The sequence below is a fragment of the Balaenoptera acutorostrata genome, chromosome 19 (assembly GCF_949987535.1).
Source record: "Balaenoptera acutorostrata chromosome 19, mBalAcu1.1, whole genome shotgun sequence".
Classification (NCBI taxonomy): Eukaryota; Metazoa; Chordata; class Mammalia; order Artiodactyla; family Balaenopteridae; genus Balaenoptera; species Balaenoptera acutorostrata.
Window position 1 is genome coordinate 53,047,572 of NC_080082.1, and position 23,650 is coordinate 53,071,221.

General features: G+C 50.1%; 2 protein-coding genes across 3 annotated transcripts in view; both read left to right on the forward strand.

Annotated features, from left to right (window-relative positions):
• Positions 1 to 1,309: 1,309 nt before the first annotated feature.
• ACP7 (acid phosphatase 7, tartrate resistant (putative)) lies at positions 1,310 to 13,704 on the forward strand. The gene is given in 17 exon segments (XM_007180052.2): positions 1,310 to 1,416; positions 4,554 to 4,570; positions 6,161 to 6,370; positions 6,669 to 6,851; positions 7,941 to 7,967; positions 7,970 to 8,038; positions 8,041 to 8,062; positions 8,284 to 8,346; positions 8,444 to 8,508; positions 8,511 to 8,557; positions 8,641 to 8,748; positions 8,842 to 8,899; positions 8,991 to 9,058; positions 9,177 to 9,248; positions 12,330 to 12,385; positions 12,387 to 12,465; positions 13,594 to 13,704. Coding segments are annotated over 17 exon segments (1,362 nt in total).
• Positions 13,705 to 18,405: 4,701 nt separating this feature from the next.
• The window catches only part of PAK4 (p21 (RAC1) activated kinase 4), a 45,919-nt gene continuing 40,674 nt past the window's right edge, over positions 18,406 to 23,650 (forward strand). For both annotated transcript variants that reach the window (XM_057534947.1, XM_057534948.1), the window contains exon 1: positions 18,406 to 18,566. The gene's annotated coding sequence lies outside the window, so the exon portion shown is untranslated. The remainder of the gene's footprint in view (positions 18,567 to 23,650) is intronic.

A 23,650-nucleotide genomic window follows, 5' to 3' on the forward strand; every position in this document is an offset into this window, starting at 1 on the left:
CAGGGCCAGAGCTGGGGGCTGGTGTCAGTGCCCTGGGGGCTCTGTAGCTGCGGGGTGGGGCTCCTGGGGGACGAGCATAGACCTCCTGTCCGGGCGCTCACCTGGAGGCCGGCTTGGAGGTGGTGGCAGCAGCTTGTCAAATTTACCTAGGTCCCCCTTCCCTCGCCCAGCCCAGGGAGGCTGGGGAAGGTGGGCGCGTGGGCATGGGCCGCCCAAGACCGGCCGGACCTGTGGAACCCGGGGCCCCAGCTGTCTGGGGAGGCCGTAACCTGGAGAAGGCAGGCTCTTCCGGGGCTCGGATAGCTGTGGGCGACGGCATGTCTCAGCGCCTACAAACTCATAAAATACCGCTGTCGCACTGGTGCCCCGAGACGCGCATGCTGGGAGTTGGCGCCCCAGAGGGTGAGCCAGGGACCTGGAGGGAACCTTCAGCCCCAGCTCCCGGTCCCCAGCCTGATGGTCCCGGCCTGGCTCTGCCCCGGCAGGCAGACAGGTCCTCGATGAGCTGGAGACCGAACCGGAGCCGGAGGGGAAGGGCTGGGGAGAAGGAGGGTGGGTATACAGGTGCAGGGCCAGGGGAGACAGGTGGAGATGGGGAGGAATTGGGGTCACTAAAGGCAGAATGGGATGCTGGGTAGGGGGCAAGGAGGACGGGGGCTGCTCCAAGTGGGGTGGAATTTTGGGGCGGTCTGGGGATGGAGGGGGGCGGATTGGGGTTACTGCGATGGAAATGGAAGGTTGGAGGTTGGAGTAGAGGGCGATGAGGTCTCTGAGGGCAGGGTGGAATGCTGGGGATGGGGTTGCCAAAGGCAACTTCCTACACTGAGACCCCCCCCCCACAACCCCACTCCCAAGCCTCTTGCATTGAGAGTGAGCGGTGGATAAGAGCAAGGGCTCTGGAGCCAGGACCCCTGGGTTCCAATCCCCGCTCCATCACAGCTGAGCCGTGCAACTGAATCACTCCATTGCTCAGCTTCCTCACCTGTGATACGGGGCTGATGGTCACAGTGAACACCACACAGAGGAGTGTCGTCAGGCTCCCATGAGTTAATCTATGTAAAGTGCTTAGCAGCCAGGGAGGCTCAGAGGGCATTTGCCTCTCAGTAGTGATGATTGTTTTTGTTTTTTCTCCGGCACCTGGATAACCATCCCTGTGAAGACCTCCCTGCCATCCTCCCTCCCTCCGTGTGACTTTGCCTGATCCCCCTTCTTTCCCCATCCTCCCCAGCCGCTCCTGCTGTTCTGAAGGGATCTGACACACTTTAGACCCTTCCCCTTCCCCCTTTCTGCTCCCCACCTTCCCTCTACCATGTGCTCCCTTCATCCCTGCTGGTCCTGCTGCTGTCTGCTCCTCTTTTTCTCCCTGGGGGTCCAGGGGTCCCCAAAGGCTCCCAGCGCTGCCCCTGTCCTACCCAGGTAAGTGTCTGCGACCTCTCCCTGGGCATTTCCCAGTGAGGCTCAGGAATCCCACACTGATTGCTATGGGAGTCTAGGCTGGTGGTTCTTCCTGAGCCTCATTTGTCCACCTCTGTTAAATGGGAATTATAAGCAGCGGCGCATCTGGCTGTGTGGGAAATGATTCCGGAGCCCAGCCTATAGTAAGCGCTCTCCTAAGGGGGCTGCTGTTGTCCTCGCTCATTGTGTTCCCACAAAGCTCCCTCCTGGTCCTTGATCTTAGGGTGGAGGTGCAAGGAGGTAGTAAGGCCTTGGACTCTGGACCCTCTGCACCCAGACTTCCTGGGTTTTAACCCCAGCTTTGCTGCTTACCTGCCGTGTGAACTTGGGCAAGTGACTTAACCTCTCTGGCCTCAGCCTCCTCATCTGGACAACGGGGTAATATTAGTGCGACCTCACAGTGAGGAGTAAGTGAAATATCACCTGCGAAGCAGCAAAAGGGAACTTGGCGTGTGGCAGTGGTTGTCACACGTTTTTGTCTCAGGACGCTTTGGCACAGCTAAAAAAATTATAAGAACCTTAGAGAGCTTCAGTTTATGTGAGTTATATCCATAATAGCTGCCATAACAGAAACTAAAATGGAGGCATTTAAAAATATTGGTTCAATCATTAAAAATGAGCAATAATAAACCCATTCAGTAGTAAGGTAGATGACATTTTTCATGAAAAATAACAACACTTTAAAAAAGAAAAGGAATATAGTGAAGAGAGGCATTGATTTATATCTTTTTAAGTCTCCTTAATTACTCCTCCTATCTGTGACAATTCCTCAGTCTTTGCTTATTTTTTTGTGTCCTTGACACTTTTAAGGTTGTTTCTTAAGGGTTAGTTGCAATGAGAATCTGAAACCACATGAATGAACTGGTTTTGGCATTTGCTGGCTAAGTGACCTTGGACAAGGCACTTTGCCTGGAGGCCTCTGTAAAATGGAACAAAAATAAAACCCATCTCACTGTGAAAACCCAGTGAGATCACAGCTGTCCTTTGTTTGGCCTACACAATAATGATAATAATAACAAATATACTCTTACAAGTGATTCAGATGGAAGACTCATTTAACCTCTTATTGGACCTTAAGCTGTAAGTACTATTGTTCCTCCCATTTTACAAAAGAGTAAACTGAGGCTCAAAGAGATGAAGAGTCTGACCGCAGATCACATAGTCTGGAATTTGAACCCAGGCAGGCTGGCTCAAAAGCCTGTCATATTTGTTTTTAAAACTGTAAATTTTGTACTAATTTTAGATTTAACAGAAATTTTGCAAAAATATTACAGAGTTCTTATATCCGCCTCACCCAGTTTCTCCTAATGTTAACATCTTGACATTTTGGAGAACTGAGCTGTTGTCTTTCTGATTTTGTTTGGGTTTTGTAGGATAGTCCTCACTTGGGGGTTATCTGCTATTTTCTCATGATTGGAATTAAGCGTATTGAATTACGTATTTTTCTGGCAAGAGTGTCCTAGTGGGATGTAGTGCCCTTCTCAGTGCCTGGTATCAGAGTGTTCATGACACTGACATGTCTTATTGCTGTCACTGGTAATGTGAACCTTCATTGCTTGGTTAAAGTGGTGCCTGCTGGGTTTCTCCACTGTAAAGCTTTTATTCTTTCCTTTGTATAAATATCTTTGTAATAAATATCTAAGGGAAGATTCCTTGAGACTGTGGAAATCAGGTTTCTCCTGAAATTTTTGTGCACTAATTTTAGCATTCATTGGTGGCTCTTGTCTGCAACAATCATTAGCCTGGGGTGTCCCTAATTGTGATTTTGTAACTTTCTAATTCCCTCTCTCTGTCTAATTGAAATTTTACTGTAAGGAAGGGCTATCCCTCCCCCCCTCTATTTATTTGTTTGTTTGCTTTGATTATTTATTTATTTGGTATGGACTCTCGGATATTTATTTTATCCCATGAGTTAAACTCAGTACTATTGCTATTTATTTTGTGGCTCAAATTGTCTCTGGTTTGGTCTTTTGGAATTCCTCCAGCTTGGCTTGTGTGTTCTTTCCACAACCCCACTCCCATCATGTCTTGAGCGCTGCCTCACCTTCTGGCACCACCAATTATTCCAGACTCATCTTGTATATTTCCTACCCCATCTCTGGAATCAACTACTTCTCCAAGGAGCCCTGGTTCCTTTGATGGGAGAATGGGTATTTAGAAACTAAGATCTGAGCACTACGTGTGCTCACTGCTACTGAGGCATTGCTGCTCCTAGGCCCTCTCACAAACAGAGCTTGACAATATATGTGGGTATGTTGATATGCATATGTACACACCTATATTTCTGTATATATGTGAATGTATATATATATGTATATATTTATATATAAAATACCATGAGATCATACTGATACATCTGATTTCAGTCCACCATCAAGGGTTTATTTTAGCCTTCTTTCCTTATTTGTAACTTCTTTCTCCACCATTGAGAGACCAAGCTCCGCCTATCTACAATAGACTTATTTATTCGTTCAGTGCTAGAATAAGCATCAAGTGGTTTCAGAATTGTTTGCCTGTATCCCTGTGAGGAACAATTACTAGATGATGGCATTTATGTGCAGTCCTTTTTCTCTGTAGTCTTACTGTCCAGTCAAAACACTAATGCTCACTGTGACTTTTCTTCCCCAACACTTCAGTGTGGTTATTTGTTTTGTAATATAGTTACAGCCATTTGTTAGTGTTTATGTTCCATATTGGCTTTCCCCACAACCTGGGTGGCTTTAATTGTTAGTTAATTTTTGGGGGTGTGTGGAGGAACTATGAAACAAGACTATAGCTCTGGGACTCAGGATTATAAGAAAAAGACAGACTCAGAGAAGTGTCCTCCCTTTGCATCCCGACTACCTACTCCATTCCCATTCCCCCTTTTTTCTATCCATCCCCCATCCATCCCATGTAATCCATCTCTTAAGTTTCTGGTGTATTCTTCCTGTATTTCTTATGTACAAATAAATAAGCAGGTACTTGTGTATTTTCTTATATCCTCTTATGTGAGGAGTAGCTGACTATAGATACTCTTGTGTACCTTGCTTCTTTTAACACTATGTCCTGGGCGTCATTCACCAGTTCCTAGAACTTGTCCTCTTTCTTTTTGACAGCTGCGAAGTGCTCCACGGTATGAACGTTACATAGTTTATTCAGTCATTCTCTTATGTATGAGCATTTCTGTGGTTTCCGATATTTTGCAATTACAAACAGTGCTGCAATAAATACCCTGTGCACGTGCGTTTTTGTACGCATGTTGCAGGAGGAAGACCTCAGGCTCTTTTTTTTTTTTTTTTTTGTTAAAGTCTATTTATTTATTTATTTATTTATGGCTGTGTTGGGTCTTCGTTTCTGTGCGAGGGCTTTCTCCAGTTGCGGTGAGCGGGGGCCACTCTTCATTGCGGTGCGCGGGCCTCTCACTATAGCGGCCTCTCTTGTTGCGGAGCACAGGCTCCAGACGCGCAGGCTCAGTAATTGTGGCTCACGGGCCTACTCGCTCCGCGGCATGTGGGATCTTCCCAGACCAGGGCTCGAACCCGTGTGCCCTGCATTGGCAGGCGGATTCTCAACCACTGCGCCACCAGGGAAGCCCCTCTTTTTTTTTTTAAATAAATTTATTTATTTATTTTTGGCTGCTTTGGGTCTTCATTGCTGCACACAGGCTTTCTCTAGTTTTGGCGAGCGATGGCTACTCTTGGTTGCGGTGCGCGGGCTTCTCATTGCGGTGGCTTCTCTTGCTGTGGAGCACGGGCTCTAGGTGCGCAGGCTTCAGTAGCTGCGGCACGTGGGTTCAGTAGTTGTGGCTCGCGGGCTCTAGAGCGCAAGCTCAGTAGTTGTGGCACACGGGCTTAGTTGCTCCATGGCCTGTGGGATCTTCCGGGACCAGGGATCGAACCCCTGCCCCCTGCAATGGCAGGCGGATTCTTAACCACTGTGCCACCAGGGAAGCCCACTCATGCTCTTAACGTCATTCTATACCACACGGTATTTTTAAAACCTTGATTTGGTTGCTGACGTTTAAGAATTAGGAGCTATCACTTAAAAGTTTGTATATCTACTCTTACATGCTTTGGGGATATAAAAACCACCGTATAAAGATTTGCTCTAGAAGCTGACAGATTGAGTGGTACCGGGCCTGCTTCATTCACAGCAGCCGTCCCCAGAGCTGAACGATGGCTCCTCTCTGAGACAGGGCAGGCTCTACGCTTTGCCCCATACCCCACGTCTCCCTGCTGCCTTCCTCCTTACAGCTGGCCCTTGTTCCCATGTGTATTACCTAGCTGGCCTCTAGACATCTGAGTTTACAACCCCTAAACTATGTCATGTGTAAAATATGTGGAACAGGCCTGCACACAGTAACGATATTAATAATAATATTCATTCACTCATGTAACCCTGACTGTACTAGACACTGTTTCAAGAACTTTACTTTTATTTATTCATCTAAGCCTCACAGAACCCTATAGGGAAGACACTATTATTATTCCATTTTACTGAGAAGGAAACTGAGGCTCAGAGAGGTGAAGTGACTTGCCCAAGGAAAGCACAGCTTGGAAATGGTGGAGCGGGGATTGAACTTGGAAAGCTCCAGAACCTGTGATCTTAACTACTAAATGTTCAAGAGCCCCTCAGTCTCTCGTTATTGCCCCTCACTCTCCGCACATCCCTCCCCACCCCTGCCCAGGCCTCACCGCCCGACCCCCATTTCCTTTCTCTCCAGGTGAGTCAGGCTGCATGACGGTAACTTGGACCACATGGGTCCCAACCCCCTCGGAAGTGCAGTTTGGGCTGCAGCTATGGGGGTCCCTGCCCCTCCGGGCTCAGGGCACCTTCAGCCCCTTTGTGGATGGGGGCATTCTCCGGCTGAAGCTCTACATACACCAAGTCACACTGCAGGGTCTGCTGCCCGGGGTCCAGTATGATGAGAGGGGCCCGGGGCCCAGGTGTTATGGGGGGAATGGGAAGAGGAGTGGGATGTGGGCTAGAAGCTGCTATTGGCAGGTGGCTCAGGTGGGCTGGTACCCCTTCTGCTTATCTGCAAGCCTACTGTATAAGACCCTGGGATGAAAATGGACGGCTGGGGACCTGGGGTGAGGTGGACAGAAGGGGCGTAGGGCAGACCCATTCCATCCCCGCACCAGCTGAAGACAGATGGGGGTGAAGGAGACATCCTGGAGCGCCCCCCCACCCCACTCCCCAGCCGACTGTGACCTTTTCCTTTCCCTCAGTTTACCGCTGCGGCAGTACTCAGGGCCGGAGCTGTCGGTTCCTCTTCAGGGCCCTGAAGAATGGGCCCCACTGGAGCCCCTGTCTGGCTGTGTTTGGGGACACAGGGACTGACAATCCTAGGGCCCTACCCCGACTGTGCAGGGACACCCAGCAGGGCAGGTACGACGCCGTTCTTCATGTGGGTGAGGCATCGGCCAGGGTGCGCCTGGAGGTTTGGGGTCGGGGAGGGGGAGCTTGGGTGGGAGGCAACGCCAGGACCACGGAGGGGACCTGGGCCGGGGCTAGCGTGGCTCTGAAGGATGGGGGGTGAGACTGGCCACAGAGACGGTGCTGTGGTCAACCAGGCTGCCCAGGTTAAAATCAATCTTGACGCTTCGAGCTGCGTGTGTCGGTTTTCTCCTCTGTATTATTGTTATAAGGGCTAAGACTGGGTTAGAATTCATAGGGCTGTTGTGATGACTAAATAAGTCGATATTGCCTGTCCTGTTGTAAGTGCTACATAAGTGTTGTCATGATCATTTCTGTTGTGATTTGAGAGGACGGGAACCAGATGGGAGATAGAGATTGGGGCCGATATGGTTCAAAGCCGTAGTAGACTCTGGAATTAAGCTCCCAGGGTTCGATTCCTGGATCCTCACTAACCCGCTCTGTAACCTTAAATGAGCACTTAACGCCTCTGGGCCTCAGTTTCCCTATCTGAAACGGGGATGATAATAACATCCACCTCAGAGCGTGTTTTGAAGATTCAGGTGATCGAGCATGTAAAGCATTTGAAAATGTGCCTGGTACAAAACCAGTACCTGACTAGACTATGTCAGTCTTTTTTTTTTTTTTAAGTCACCCTTATATATATATTTTTTGTTTATTTTGGCCCCTCGGAGCGGCATGCGAGATCTTAGTTCCCTGACCAGGTATCGAACTCGTGCCCCTGCAGTGGAAGCGCCGAGTCTTAAACCACTGGACCACCAGGGAAGTTCCCAGACTATGTCAGTCTTAACGTTGTTATTACTCTGAGAAGGGATGAGATGGCGGCTGGTGTGCTCAGAGCACAGGAGGCCGGCAAGGTCCTGCAGGGGTCCTCAGGGACCAGAGGCTCAGGAAATGGTTCCAAGCGCACACGCGGGTGGGTGTGAGGTAGGGATCGGAGAACCGGGATGCCTCACGGTGGGGACGACCAGGACTTGCACAGCCCGCACGTGACCACCCAGGTCTCTCAAATCTGGAGAAAGCAGAGCCACGTCTGGGTCCTCATTCTCTCCTCCACCCCCCAGGAGACTTTGCCTGCAACATGGATCAGGAAAAGCGCGCGTCAGGGACAAGTTCATGAATCTCATTGAACCTGTGGCCGCCAGCCTGCCATACGTGACGTGTCTGGGAATCACGAAGAACGCTAGTGAGGCCTGAGGGCTTCGGGATGGGCAAGGGCCTGGCCAAAGAGAACAGTCCTTCCTAGTGTCTCACCATAGTCTCTCGTACTGCAGCAGCTCATTTGTGGAAGTGAGAGGAAAGGAGACGAGGGCTGGGCTGGGAGCCAGGCCTGGCCTGACAGTGGGAGGTGTGGGTGGGCGGGGGCACCCAGACCCTCCCCCCACCATTTTACTTCCTTTTATCCAGCAACTTCTCCAACTACAAAGCTCGCTTCAGCATGCCAGGGAACAGCGAAGGCCTGTGGTACAGGTAACCTGGGGGGAGCTGGGGGACTGGCCTCCCTCCCCTGAAGGATGGGAGATGCAGGAGAGACCCCAACTTTGACCCCTGCCCTTTGACCTTCCAGCTGGGATCTGGGCCCGGCACACAGCATTTCCTTCTCCACTGAGGTATATTTCTTTCTCCATTACGGCGCCACCTGGTAGAGAGACAGTTTTGCTGGCTGGAGAGCAACCTCCAGGTAACCTGTGGATGTCCCCCTTGGACCTGCCTCGCCTCCCCCTCCTGCAATCCCTGCCCCTCACACTGCGCCCTTCTCTGCAGAAAGCCAATAAGAACCGGACAGCCCCACCGTGGATCATTACCATGGGTCACCAGCCCATGTACTGTTCCAGTGCTGATTTGGATGACTGCATCTGGCATGAAAGCAAGGTGAGGACCCCCTCCCTGGGGAAAAGGTGCTGAAATCCAGCGGTGGGGGGGTTGGCCCGAGTCACTCCTCACCTCCTTGCTCATCCGGCCCAGGTTTGCAAAGGCCTCCTCGGCAAGTTCTATGGGTTGGAGGATCTTTTCTATAAATACGGTGAGTGACCCCAGGGGACTCCCCAGCCCCAGGCCCCACCTCCCATCTCTCCTGGATTCAGGGACCTGACCCCCCTCTTGCTTTGTATCAGGGGTCGACCTGCAGCTGTGGGCTCACGAACGCTCCTATGAACGCCTGTGGCCAATTTACAACTACCATGTGAGGCCTGGGGTGGGCTGAGACCCATGTGGCTGGTGTCAGTGGACCGCCCCCTCAACATCAGACCCCCGGGGCCTGGCTGTGTATGACAGGCCCCTCCCCTTTGTCCCTTCTCCAGGTATTTAACAGCAGCCGAGAGATGCCCTACACCCACCCTCGAGGCCCCATCCACATCATCACCGGATCTGCCGTGAGCAGGGTGGGGGGGAGGGGGGTTTGCTGCCTTTGGCCTCTAATCTATTGAGGGCTGCACTTGTACCAGCCTGGGTGCCTCATCCTTTATACAGCTGCTATCTCTTAGGTGGTTAGATGCACCTAGTATCAATAGCATGCCCATTGCACAGATGTGGAAACAGAGGCTCAGACAGTAAAATACTCCTTCAGAATCACAGGATCAATAAGTGGCGGGGGCAGGGGGTGCTTGCCCAGGTCTACTGGATGGATCCAGGGCAGAGGGCTTATTATTATCATTGTAACTGGACTCCAGACTTTATTCACATTGCACCAGCTTTCCCACTGATGACCTTTTTCTGTTTCAGGATCCCACACTGTATTTAGTTATTGTGTCTCCTTAGTCTCCTCCAAACTGTGATGGTTCCTCCGTCTTCCCTTGTCTTTCATTCAGGCCAGTTGTTTTTTTCAGAATGCCCCTGGATCTGGATTTGTCTGATATTTTCTCCTGCCAAGATTCGGGTTATGCATTTGGGACCACACAGTCACAAATGATGGTCTGTCCTTCTCAGCGGGTCATACCGGGGGGTCCATGTCCTCACTGTATCTCACTCCTGGAGAGATTTCTCTGAATCACCTGTTTAAGGAAGTGTCTGCTGGGTTCTTCCTCTGTAAAGTTGTTGTATTTCCCTTTTTAGTTGATAAACATCTTGGGGGAGATGCTTTTAGACCCTGCGAATGTCCTGTTTCTCCTCCAACTTTCACCTGCTAATTTTTGAACCCATCTGTGGGTCTTGTCTGTTACAGTGATTACTGGGGTGTTCTACTGGGGATCTTCTATTTCCCTCATTCCTCCTCGATTTATTAATTAGCATCCTCCTATGAGGAAGAGTTGTCCCTTCTGCCCCATTTATTTGGTTAGTTAGTTATGGATTTATACTAGTATGGACTCATGGGTAATTATCTTCTCCCGTGGGCTCTAATCCAATACTCCTGCTGTTCATGCTGCTGCCTAGATTGCTCTAACTTTGGCCACTGGGAACTCTTCAGATCAGGCCCTGTGTCCTTTCGATGTGTCCCTGTCGTTTTGTGGGCTCTCTCTTACTTTCTGGCACTACAGGGCGCTCCAGGATCTTCTTCTGTCCCCCTACCCCCACCCACCGAGCCTTGGAATCAGTCACTTCCACAAGAAGCAAGGGCTTATCTTTTAAGCTGTTTCTTACAAATTAGTGAGATCAAAGTAAGAACGTCTCATGATAAAAATTCAAACAGAACAGAGGGCAAGAGGTAAAACTCTCCACACCCTTCTGAGTCCCACTCTCAATGGTTAAATCTCGGGTGGCATTTGAGAATATTTTCCATGTATGCAAATGAGTCATTGTCTCAATAGAGACGTGTTACGGCATCACCCACTTTTTAAAAACCGCTTGGATCATGCTTCATACCCTAGCAGTTCTCAGCCTTGGTGCACGTTAGAATTACCTGGGGAGGTTTTAAAACTCCACTGCCTGGGCCCAACCCCAGAACAAACACCAGAATCTCCGAGGGCTCGGCCCTGGCATTGCCACCCCTGTGCGGCCACCACCTGCAGCAGGAAATAGAATGTTGTCAGTACAGGTGGCTCCTCATAGCAGTAGATGATCATTATTCTGGCCTTAATCAGTGCAGATTAGCTTTTTTCTTTCATTTTAAATTTTGAAATTATTTTAGACTTACAGAAAAGTAGCAAAAATAATACAAAGACTTTCCATATCCCCTTTACCAAGATTTCCCAAATGTGAACATTTAACCACACTTGTTTCAATCTCTATTTTTGTCTCTCTGTCTGTCTCTCTAAGTGTGTGTGTGTGTGTGTGTGTGTGTATACATTTTACTATTATTTTCAGATCCGATGAAGAGTACGTTGCAGAAATGATGCCCCTTTATATTTCCATCTGTATTTCCTAAGAAAACGAGGACATTCTCTTACATCAGTACAGTATAATAATCAGATTCAAGTAGTTAACATTGGTAATATACCATTATCTAATCTCATTCAAATTTAGTCAGTTGTCCTATCCATGTCCTTTAAATTAAATAATTTTTTTTTCTGGTCCAGAATCTAGTCTAAGATCATACATTCTACTTCCGTGTCTTATCTCTCTCCCTTCCTTTAATGAGAAACATTTCCCCACTTTTTCTTCATTCTTCATGACTTTGAAAAATTTGAAGAGCATAGCAAAGTTGTTTTGTAGACTATCCCTCAGTTTGGGTTTGTTTGATGTTTGCTGGTGATTAGATTGAACTTACACATTTTTGGTAAGAATAGACAAAAGCGATACTGTGTTCTTTTCAGTGCACCCTATGAGGAGGTGCGTGGTATCTCTTTACCCCTTTAAGTCTCAGTTTACACATCTTCTCCACCATAGTTACGATTTTCCCCTTTAAAATTAACAAGTGTCTCCTGGAGATGCTTTGAGACTACACAAATATCCTGATATTCCTCAAATTTTCGCAGCTACTTTGACCATCCATTGATGGTTCTGGCTTCAATCAGTTATTATGATGATGGCTGCAAAATGGTGATTTTTTTGTTTTTGAGGATGGTGGTCCCTCATCCTTTCTGCTCACATTACCTGGCTTTCTACTGCAAGGATAAGCACTTCCTCTCTCCCAGGCAATGATGATTTTAATAGCTTTCTTGGAGGGTCTACTGTGCAGCGAGGGTTGAGAGCCACAAATTTCTTCTATTCTGTGAATTGCATTTTCCCCTTAACCATACGTCTTGGCAATTTTTCTATACCGCCCCACTTTGTGATGGCTACCCTATAATTTATTTAACTGACCCCCACTGATGGCCATTTGGCTGGCTTCCAGCTCAGGGCTTTTAGAGAAAATGCTGCAGTGGACAGTCTTGTACAGCCATGCACTGTTCTAGAAGTCAAAGAACCAGGAAGCCTGGTTGGGTCAAAACACTCAACTGTGAGCATTATCAAGGTCAAGTCTTAACTGACTTTGTCTTCCTTGGGGGTGGCAGGGTCTCGGCCTGGCAGGTCTTTTCTGCTCCCCAGTGGGTACTCCACCTGCGCCAGCCCTGGGTCTAAATGATTCTCTCCGGCAGGGTTGTGAGGAGCGGCTGACCCCCTTCACCCTCTTCCTGCAGCCCTGGAGCGCCGTGTGCATCAGAGTACGGGTACACACAGCTACACAACCTCAATGGGACCCATGTCCACATCCAGCAGGTGTCTGACGACCAGGTCAGTGAGCAGTGGCCCAATCACCTGCCTGAGTAACCAGGCCTAGCATGCTCTGGAGCCAAGTGGTTTCAAAAGTGGACGTGAGAGCTGGAAATCCTGGGTTCAAATCCTGCCTCTGCTGTTTACCAGCTGGATGACCTCAAGCAACTTTGAGCCACAGTTTTCCCATCTGCAAAATGGGGATGTTAATAGTTTCTACCTCACAGGATTGAATGGGGGTTGAATGACTTATTATATATAAAGTGCTTAGAACAGTTTCTAAAACACGGTTGATTCTATAGGTATTTATCAACATGAAGCAGGGGAAGAAAAAGGTAGGTGGTGGGAGACAGGTAGAGGGAAAGCAGTATGATGTGTGTGTGGTAGGGATGGCTTAAGGTTAGATGGACCCAAATAATCATAGCTCACCTTTCTTTATTTCTGCCATTGTAGTTTTATAAAGGTGCTAATAACTATGATTGATTGAACACCTGTTGTGTTCCACACTCTGAACTAGATGCCTTATATTTAGTCCCTTTAATCACCACAACAATACCATGCGACAAATTTTCTTTCCATTTTACAGCTCAGAAAGGGGAGGTAATTTTCCCAGGGTCACACAGCCAGAGGGTGCAGAACTAAGATCTGACCCCAAAGACCATATTCTTTTTATGATAAATAACTATTTACTGAGTAGCCCATACACCACAGGCAGGCTCTTGTGTATCTTATCTATTCAGTTCTCCCCATTTTATGGAATATGGAAGTTAGGCTCAGAGTAGGGTCATGTGCTGAAGGCCACATAGGGAGTGGCTTTGCTGGGATATAAAGTGAGTTTTGTCTGACTCCAGGGTTTGTGCTCTAATAATAATAGCCTACACTTACCCAGTCCTTGCCTTGTGCCAGGTTCCCTTTTCAGCCTTTTCCAAATATCTCACTTAATTCTCACGATATCTATGATGTAGGTACTATTACTATCATCCTCACTTCCCAGTTGAGGAAAACTGACACCGAGAGAGGTCTAACAGCTCACCCAAGGTCACACAGCCTATCAGAGGCAGAGCTGGGATTTGAACTCAGGCCACTCGGCCCCAGAATCTGGGCTTTCAGCCTTCATTACCTCCTTTTTTTTTTTTTTGTCCCTTGCAGGATGGGAAGATTGTGGACAACGTCTGGGTGGTGAGACCCCTGCTTGGCCAGATGATGTACCTCTGGGGATGGAGACAGCTTTCATCTGGAACCCTGGGCCTTGCTACCTAGGCTGGGGTACCCAGGCCCGGGAGGGGGTCAGGGAGGTCCTCGACTCCTCTACCTTCCTAGGCCCCATGTGGGGTGGATGCAGCCCCAAGGGAGCTGGAGCAGCTCTCCCCTCCCCGAGAAGTGGGGGTCCCAACCTGCTGTGTTGGGAGAGCACCTGTACGGGCAAAGTGAAGCAAGACAGGTCTTGGGTGACACAACCCTGCCCTCCTGCATAGCACTGACTGGGCGGAGTGTCCACAGGGCCTCAGGAATAAAGAAGCTTATGGCTGTGTCTCCGTGGACTCTGAACTTCTGCTGGGGATGCCCCACTGGGCCGACTCCTCTCCTGACCACCGAGCACGGGCCATCATCAGCCCCAAGTCAGCAGGGGGGGCATGGCTGTCATGACACCACTGTCCAGCAGGTGGCGTCGGTGACTTTCTCCTCCAGGCTGGCCCTTAATGCCAATCAGAGGCCTGTCTCCAATGGCCCAAGGAGCGCTAACCAGTGTCCTTCATGCCTCAGTTTTCCAGCCTGACACTGACTTATCCTGGAAGGGAGGAAGGGTTAACACTCCTAACTTCCAACTGGGGCAGCTGACAAGCTTAGGAGCTCACGGAGCTGCCATTTTCCTCCCTTTTTAAATTTTTCCCCCTCCCTCTGTTTCCCTTCTTCCTTTCCTGTATTCAATCAGTATTTATTGAACACCTGTCATGTGCCAGGACCTGTTCTCCGTGCTGTGAACAACACAGAGATGTCTGCCCTCGTGGAGCCGACATTCTATCCAGGGTATCGGACAGCAAACACAATAAATAAGTAAAACATATAATGGTAGATAGTGATAAATGCAGAGAAAAAGCAGGAAGGGGGATAGAGAGTAGTGGGGGGCAGTGGCAGTTTTCACGAGGGTGGTCAGGGAGACCTCACCGAGAGGGTGATGTTTAGATCTGAAGGAATCTGAAGGAGGAGCCATAGTTCAGGCAGAGGAACAGCTAATGCACAGGCCCTGAGACAGACACACGCCTGTCCTGTCAGAGGGGCAGAGGGAGTGAGAGGAAGAGTGGGGATGAGGGCAGAGAGGTGACTGGGGCAGATCGTGTGGGGCCTTGTGGGTCACAGGGAGGACTCCATCCTTTATCCTGAGTGACATGGAACCAAGGGAGGGCTCTGAGCTGGGGATGGACAGGATCTGACTCCAGAGGTCCTAGGCAAAGGCTGGGCTCTGGCCCCAGGGCTGAGGGCTCCCCCGAGAGAAGCCTGTGAGCCCCTAGCTCTGCAGGCTGATGGCACACGTATTCCTCCATTGTGCCATGAAGTTCCAGCCTCCTCACATCTTATTCCTGCCCAGGCTCCACTAAGCCCAAGGCTCCTTGCAGTTTCTTTTTTTTTTTTTTTATTTACTTGGTTGTGCCGGGTCTTAGTTGCAGCAGTCGGGTTCCTTAGTTGCAGCAGGCAGTTTCCTTACTTGCGGCTCACCGGCTTCTTAGTTGTGGCTCAAGAGCTCCTTAGTTGCAGTTCACTGGCTCCTTAGTTGTGGCATGTGAACTCTTATCTGCGGCATGTGGGATCTAGTTCCCTGACCACGGATTGAACCTGGGCCCCCTGCACTGGGAGTGTGGAGTCTTAACCACTGGACCACAAATTTGTAAATGCTCTTTACATATAAAGGACAGGAAGCTTTGCTTGCCATCTATATATTGCCACTAATCTTTTTCCTTGATGTATTGAAATTTATCATTTTTATGAGGCCAAGTCCTCCTCACTCTCCTCACCTGTATCCATCTATTGGGGGTCACCTCCTCACCAACTCCTCCAGGAAGCCTGCTCTAGGTGGCTCTTCGGGCCCGATTTCCTCTCCCAGGGCCCTGAAATAGAAGGGCCTGATTGCCCATCCTGAGGAAACCCTTGGAGCAGATCTGCCACTGGGCTTGTTCCAGGGCTCTGATCTCTGACTGAGATCCCCAACTAAGTTACAAGAGGGCTTCCCCAAACTTGGGTTCTAGAGCCTGATGCCCTGCAATGTGTGCAGGGCATTAAAGAGGCAAAGACTAGATATATGTATATGTGTAAGTGAATCCCTTTGCTGTACACCTGAAACTAACACAACACTGTAAATCAACTATAGTCCAATATAAAATTAAAAATTAAAAAAAAGAGAGAGATGGAGGCTATACCCGGCCATCCTCCCATCACTGTGACTTGAATAAAGTGCCATCGTCTCAGCTACTAGACTTGCTTGTTTTTTTGGGGGGGGGTGGTGAGGTGGGGTTGCAGGGTCTTAGTTCCCCGCCCAGGGACCAGGGATCGAACCTGTGTCCCCTGCAGTGGAAGGGCGGAGTCCTAACCTCTGGACAGCCAGGGAAGTCCCAAGACGTGGTTTTTTTTAAAACGGAGACTCAGTAAGGCATAAAGACTTCAAAAGAGCACAAAAACAAGATTGTTTAATGCTGGCAAGGGTACTTTAAAGGGTATATTCCCTCTGAACACTGGCGGGTGTGTAAATTGGATCCCTGCAGCACAATTTGGCAATGTGTGTCCCAGGCCGTGGGGAGGCAGCAGAGGGCAGTTAGCGAGAGCCTTACTTGGGCATCAAAGCTGGGGATGAGCCCAGTGTGTGGTTTCGAGCAAATGAAGTTACTTCTCTAAGCCTCAGTTTCCTCCTCTGTGAAGCAGGGATAATCACAGCCCCTGCTGATTAAATTATGCAACTTAGCACCATGTATAGTACACAGAAATGTTTGAAGCATGGGAACTGTTACTATTATTAAATCTTAAAGATGTACATTTCCTTTGACCCAGCAGTTCCATCTGTGGTAATCTATTCAAAGGAAATAATTAAAGATGTGCACAAATATTTAACTGCTTGGATTTTTGGGGTGGGATAAATTATTTATAATAGCAAAATATTTATCACAGTTTAGATGTTCAACAAGAAAGAGTAGTTCAGACAAATTAGCATTCATTGATAGAATGGCATCTTATGCAGCCATTAAAACAAATGTTCTTGAAGAATAGTTAATGAGCTGGAAAGATACTGGTGATATTTATAAACTTGTTTTAAAAAGATACAAAATTCTTTATAAATGTGTTTCCAATTCTGTTTTAAAAGGTAGGTAGGGGGCTTCCCTGGTGGCGCAGTGCTTAAGAATCCACCTGCCAATGCAGGGGACACAGGTTCGAGCACTGGTCCAGGAAGATACCACATGCCGCGGAGCAGCTAGGCCCAGGCGCCACAACTGCTGAGACTGTGCTCTAGAGCCTGCAAGCCACAACTACTGAAGGCCACGCTCCTAGAGCCCGTGCTCTGCAACAATAGAAGCCATGGCAATGAGAAGCCCGCGCACCGCAACGAAGAGTAGCCCCCGCTCGCCGCAACTAGAGAAAGCCTGTGCACAGCAACGAAGACACAACACAGCCAAAATTAAAAATAAATAAATTTATTTTAAAAATAAATAAAAGGTAGGTAAATACACAGAAAAAAACGACATTATGCCATCACTCATTCATTGCTTCTGCAGATATTAATTAAATGCCTACTATGTGCTAGACACTGTGCTGGGGCAAGGGAGATGCACTAAATATTTAAAAGTACCTCTGAGGAGGTGGATTTACAACTCATCCAACCATCCATTCAACAAATGTTTATTCAACAAATGGGCAAGTACAGTGAACAAAACAGACAAAAATCAATGCTCTCATGGTGCTGACACGACAGCAGGGGAGAGAGCCAAAAAACAGTAACTATGATTATCTAATCATCTAGTATGTTAGAAGGTGATTTGAGCAACAGAAAATAAGAAAAAGCAGACAAGGTAAGGGGTTTAGTAGCATGTGAGAGGGATGTTTGCTGCATTAGTCAGGATGGGCAGGAACAGTCCCACTGATAAGATGACATTTGAGTAAAACCCTGAAGGACAGAAGGGAGGTAGCCATGACGATACCTGGGGGAAGAGTCTATTCCAGACAGAAGGAAAAGGCAATGCAATGACCTTGAAGTGGGAGAGCACCTGATTTTTTTTTTTTTTTTTTTTTGGGGGAAGAGCAAACTGGCTGGAGCTCAATGAGTGCAATCACAGAAAAAGATGTCCGAGTTTAGATTACGGTTTTTTTTTTTTTCCCAAAAAATCTTTTACAAATAAATACTAAAAACAAGCAAACAACAAAACAAAACAAACAAAAATACCTTATAAAAAGATTAAATCAAACTGTGCCTTGATTCCGGGCCAAGTTCCCGGACTCAGACAGACTGACAGACGTCGTCCAAAACTCATTATTTACTTCCTGTGATCCCGAACCAGCTCGTTCGCCCCTCTAAACCTCAGTTTTATCTGTAAAATGGGTATTAACATACAATACAGCTGTTGTGAGTATTCAGCGAGAAATTTCACTTGGCGGGGTGTCTGACACATAGTAAATGCTTACGAACTGTTTCTGGCCATTATTACCATTACTGCCTTCCACCCCCTAACTCCTTTTGAGGGAAGGTGGGATGCTCTGTTACCAGAGGATATCCATTTTCCCCTTTAAGAATCCAAGTGGGCTGGGAGCCAGCCTCTCCGCACCCTTTCCAAATTTTCCAATCCCTGCTTGGCATTTTCCTCCCGAAGGTCTCCGATTGGACTATCAGCACCAATCAGAGGCTGGAGCGGCGCTGCCCGGAGCCCAGCTCCGCCCCTGAGCGGGCCCTGCCCCCGGCCCAGTCAGCCCCGTTGCTATGGGGACTGGTGGACGGCGAGGGGGGAAAGCCCCGGATGTTCGTTGGGGATTCAACATGGCGGCGGCAGTGGCCGTGGTGGCGGCGGCGCAAGAGAGCTGAGGGCGGCGTGAGGGCGCCGAGTTCCGGGCCGAGCAGCTAGGCCGCGAGCTACTGCGGTGCCGAGCCGGTAGGATAAGCGGTCTGGCCAGGGGATTGGGGTGCGCCGGGCGGTTGTAGAGCGTTTAGGCGAGTAGGGGGCGGGGCCGCTGGGGTCAAAGTTCACTTGTGGAGGGAAGGGTCGCGTCCGGGGGGTCTTGGGTCTACGCTGAGCGGGAGGGAGGGAGGTGTATAGGAGGTCAGAGGTCAAACTAACGAAGGGGGCGTGGCGAAGGGGGGCGCAAAATTCGAAATTTGAAGTGGGAGTTCGTTGGAGGGGCACGGGGTGAATGTCAAAAAAGGGGGGTCAAATTAATAATTTGATGGGAGGATGTGCCTACGAGAGTCAGAGGTCACAACCGTGGGGGCGGCGGGTTGGAGTTAAGGCAGCAGCCAGTGGAGTAATTGTAGGAGATTTAGGTTGGGGGGCATCTTTATGGGATCAAAGGTGGGGCGTGACCAAAGCGAGCAAAAATCAGAATCTGATGGCCCGACAGATGATGTTCCCAAGGGTCAAAAGTTAAAACCCAAGTGGGACATATTGCTGGAGAGGAGGGGTAGGACATTCAAGAAAGAAATCAAAGGTGCTTTCTGGTGGGGGAGAAGGAAGCCCCCCTCCCGCAGATAATGAAAAGAATTCCAAGCACTCATAAAGCACTATGTGTCAGACCCTGTTCTAAACGCTTTCCATGTATCTAATCCTGACCACAACCTTATGGGCTTGATGCCATTATTAAGAGGCTAAGTGATTTGCCCAGGGCCACCTCATGAGTAAGTTTTGCAGCTGAGATTGGAACTCTGGAGTTCTGGGCCCAGAGTTCTATGCTCTGCTGCCTCTCAGATACTCATAATGTTGCTTAATACTTAATGAGGGCTGATACTGTGCTCAGTGCCTGGTCTTATTGTACTACAATCTAGACACACCCACTTTACAGCCACAAAAAGTGAGGCTCAAAGAGCTTCTGCTAAGTGACGGAGGCAGATTCCAGGCTGGATCTGAATGATTCCAGAGCTCCTGCCCCTGGTCGCCACAGTGTAGATTGCCAGAGGTCTGTTCGTGGAAGCAGGGGGCTGGGCAAGGCTGGGCCGCTCCCTGGGCAGGAACAGATTGTCTGTTTGGCCTCCGTGGAAGGGTGTGATTTGGGAGGAGAGGATCCCCTGGGCCGATGGGATGGGGTGTTTGTGGGTGGCCCGGAGTCCACGTGAGTCTGGCAGGCTCCTGTCTGGGGAGGGTGTTGTTGGGTGGTGCCCTGTACAAAGTTGGGTGTTCTCTGTCCTTAAAACCCCAGCCTCTTCTCACGATCCTCAGTCACTGCCACCTCTTTTCCGCCTGCTCTCCCGCATCCCTCCCCGAGCTCCAACCACACTGGCCTGTTTGCTGTTCTTCAACTCTGTAGGCTCATGCCTGCCTCCCGGTCTTTGACCTTCGTGTTCCCTCTGCTTGGAATCCCTTCCCCACTCTGCACCCTCTCACTCACGAGCCACTCACTCACAGCCTGACCAGGACCACCCTGCCCCCAGACAGTGTTTTGTGGTATTTTGGCCGTGCTGTGTGGCATGTGGGATGGTTCCCGGACCAGGGATCTAACCCAGACCTCTGCAGTGAAAGCGCTGAATCATAACCACTAGGCCACCAGGGAACTCCCAGCCGCCCTCCACACACACTCTTTATCTCACTATTGTTCTCTCCCAGCCCTTCACTAGGTCTTTAACTTATTTATCAACACGCAGTTTATTGTCTGCCTGCCACTAGAATGTGGGCCCCTCATGGGCAGGAATTTCTCCATGTTGTTCTTTCCCTGAATCCCGACTTGAAGCACTGCCTGGTCCACGGAGGGGGCTCGGTTGGTGGTGGTTGAACGTTGGGCGTGGTGCTGGGTGCTGGGTCTGCAGCAGCGGACAAGACACACAGAGCCCCTGGCCCCTGAGGGCTCAGTGTCCCTTGATGGGAGCGGACACATGGCTACATCTCTACCAGCAGTGACGTGGCCTGCGAGGACATGCTCAGAGGACCAGGAGAGTGCCCAGACCCTGTGCCTGGTACTCTGTCCCTTGGAAAGTCCCCTGGGCAAGCTCTGAAGGATGAGTAGGAGGAATGGGAAAGGGTGCACCAGGCAGAAGAAAAGGCGTGAGTGGGAGGTCAGGGATGCAGGGTTGGGGGCTTGTTGGCAGCATGTAGCCTGTGTGAGACCCCTAGGGTTCCTGGCCTTGGAGGAGGGTGGGCAGTGGAGCAGGGGCAGATGAGTAGCTGCCCTGTGTGTGTGGAGCTCCGAGACACTACTGGGGAGTGGTTCAGAGAGCGGACACTGGAGCAAGGATGCCTGGCTCACATCCATCACTCACAGGCTGTGTAACCGTGGGCGAGTCGCTTAACTTTTCTGGGCCTCAGTTTCCTCCTCTGCAAAATGGGCATAATGATAGTGACTACTTCATAGAACTGCTGTGAGGATGCAGAGCATAAAACGCTTGGCCCAAGGCCTAGCACACAGTAGGTGCTGTGTAAGTACTGGTCTTGAGGCCGCTGCTGCTACTGCTACCTGAGGAGGGCCTCAGAGGTGGTGGCCGGGCCTCTCTCCACCTGCCTCCTGGCTTACTCTGGCAGCTACCCCTCCCCCACCTGGCTCTGGCAGGGTCACTGGGTGGGTACAGGGCCAGGCAGCCCTATGAGGCCAGCCAGCCTCGGGCCCTCATGGCGGCAGCTCGCTCAGCATCTCAGGGCTTGGCACAGATAATGGGGGAACGATAGGGCTTTGGCACTAGACACCCACAGTTGGGTTCCTGCCCCATCACTTACCAGCCATGGGACCTTGGGCAAGTGATTTCTTATTTGCCAGTTTTGTTCCTGTGATACATTTTAGACTAGGGAAAAAAGTAGAGCTTTCAATGTAGCAAAACACCCACGCTTCCAGTGTCCAGCCTGGGACAGAGCATGCAGTGAATACAGTTAAAGGCCCCTCTTCTCTGCCCCGCCCTCCCCTCCCGTCCTCCCTCCCAGCGGTAGCCACTGGGCTGGATTTGGTGTCCAGCCTTTCTCTGCAGGTTTTCCTACTGTTCCTGCCCTCCGATGGATTCACAAACAAAAAAGTAATAGTTCTCAACCCTGGCTACATATTGCAGTCACCTGGAGAGCTTTCAAAAATACTGCTGCCCAGGCCCACCCTAGAGATTCTGGCTTGGTCTGGGGTGGGGCCAGCATCGGCACGTGGTTCTGATGGTGAGCCAGCGTTGCCCACTGTTTTACAGTTTCACAGATCATATAAATGGTACCACAGTAAACAGCCTGCCTCTTCTGCTCTGCGTTAGTTTGGCTTTTTCTCCACATGGACGTGTGTTGGTCTAGAGCAGGTCATTCGTTTTCCCTTTCTGCATTTCTTTTTGTATTGGTGACACACAGGAGTTACCCGTTCACCTTTCGGTGGCCATTTAGGTGGTTCCCACTGGGACTGTAACGAACAGCACTGCAATGAACATTCTAGACATGTTTCCTTGTGTACCACGGCCAGAGTCTCTCTTAGGCATATGTCTCGCAGTGGAAATGCTGGACCTTCCAAATTGCTCCTCTAAGCGTTTGTACCAACGTGCTTCCCAGCAGTGCTTGAGGGTTCCCTTGCCTCTGTGTCCTGCTTCGGGCAAGTCTGCGGCCCTTGCTGAAACAATTTACTCAGCCATGAGGTGGTAGGTTTTATGCCACCTGCCTGCCCCCCTCACCCCAGGCTGGTTGGAAACAGGGGGATGGTTCATGTGACGGGCTTAGCTGGGGCCTGACACCTGCTGAGCCCTCACACCCAGAGGAGAAGGCAGGCTGGGCTTTGACCTTCGCCCTCTAGGGTATCCAGGACAGTGGCTGAAACTTTGACCCAACTCTCCTTGGGGATCATCTCCCAGGACTGACATTTGGGAAGGGAAACGGTACTGACTTAAACCTCCTCAGGAAGGAGGCAAAGAGGAAGGAGGTGCAGCTCGGGAAGGGATGGGCAAAGCCTTGATACACTCGTGTGTGTCAGATCACTGGTCCCAGTGGTGACCAACACAGTCCAAGCCCTGCCCTCGTGGGTTACAGGACAGTGAAGGAGACAGACCTGTCCCCAGACAGTGCCGGCCCACAGCAGCTGGGCTGGGATGGGGATGGGGGACGCACGGGGATGGTAGGAATCCGGAGGAGGCGTCTCACCCAGCCTGGGGAGCCAGCACAAGGGCTTTCTGGAGAAGGAGACATCTGATTGACGAGAGGGAGCCAGGCCCGGGAAGAGCTGGAAAGAACAGAACAGGTAGTAGGTATGGAAAGTGCAAAGGCCCTGAGGTCCAAAGGAGCTTGGGATGTTCAGGTCCCACCAAGGAAGCCAGTGTGGCAGAGCTGGCAGTGAGGTCAAGGAGGTGGGGAGGTGTGGCAGATACAGCAGGGGGTGACAGGCTGGGGTGAGGAGTGTGGACTTCATTCTGTGTGTAATGGGAGTCATCGGAGGGCCTTAAGCAACATCTGCTTTGCCTTTTATAAAGATTGCTCAGGCTGCCATGTGGGGAGCAGATCAGGGAGGGTGGGGGCCGGGAGACCTGACGGGAGACTGCTGGGGTAGTCCAAGCAGAAGAGAGTGGGTAGCATGAGGGTGGCGGTGTTGGAGGAGGGTCCCGTGTGCTGGCCAAGATTGTGAGTCCTTTACCCATATGGACTCATTTGATCTTCACAACAACCTACGAGGTAGGTACTGTTATCAACCCCTTTTTAGAGGTGAGAGAATTGAGACCCAGAGAGATATGTGACCTGCCTAGGGTCACACAGCAGGCAAGTGGCAGAGGCAGGACTGAACTCCAGGCCTTCGGGCTCCAGAATCACTGCTTGTTGCAGTTGCCCTGCAGTGTTTTGGAAGTGGTCTTGATAAGACAAGGCTACTTCCTGTTCTTCCAGGCTCCTGTTTAGATAGAAACTCTTCGGGGGCCTGTTCAGCCTGGGTGGTTTCTGGGCACTGGGTCCCTACTTCCCTCAGGACCTCCCACAGCCCCCTTCCCTTTCTTGTCCACTGCCTCACCCCTCCTTGTCCTGCTGGCTCACAGTGAGCCAGACTTCCTGGCCAGACGCCGGTCGGGGTGTCCCCAGCAGCTGTTTCTCCCATCACCCAA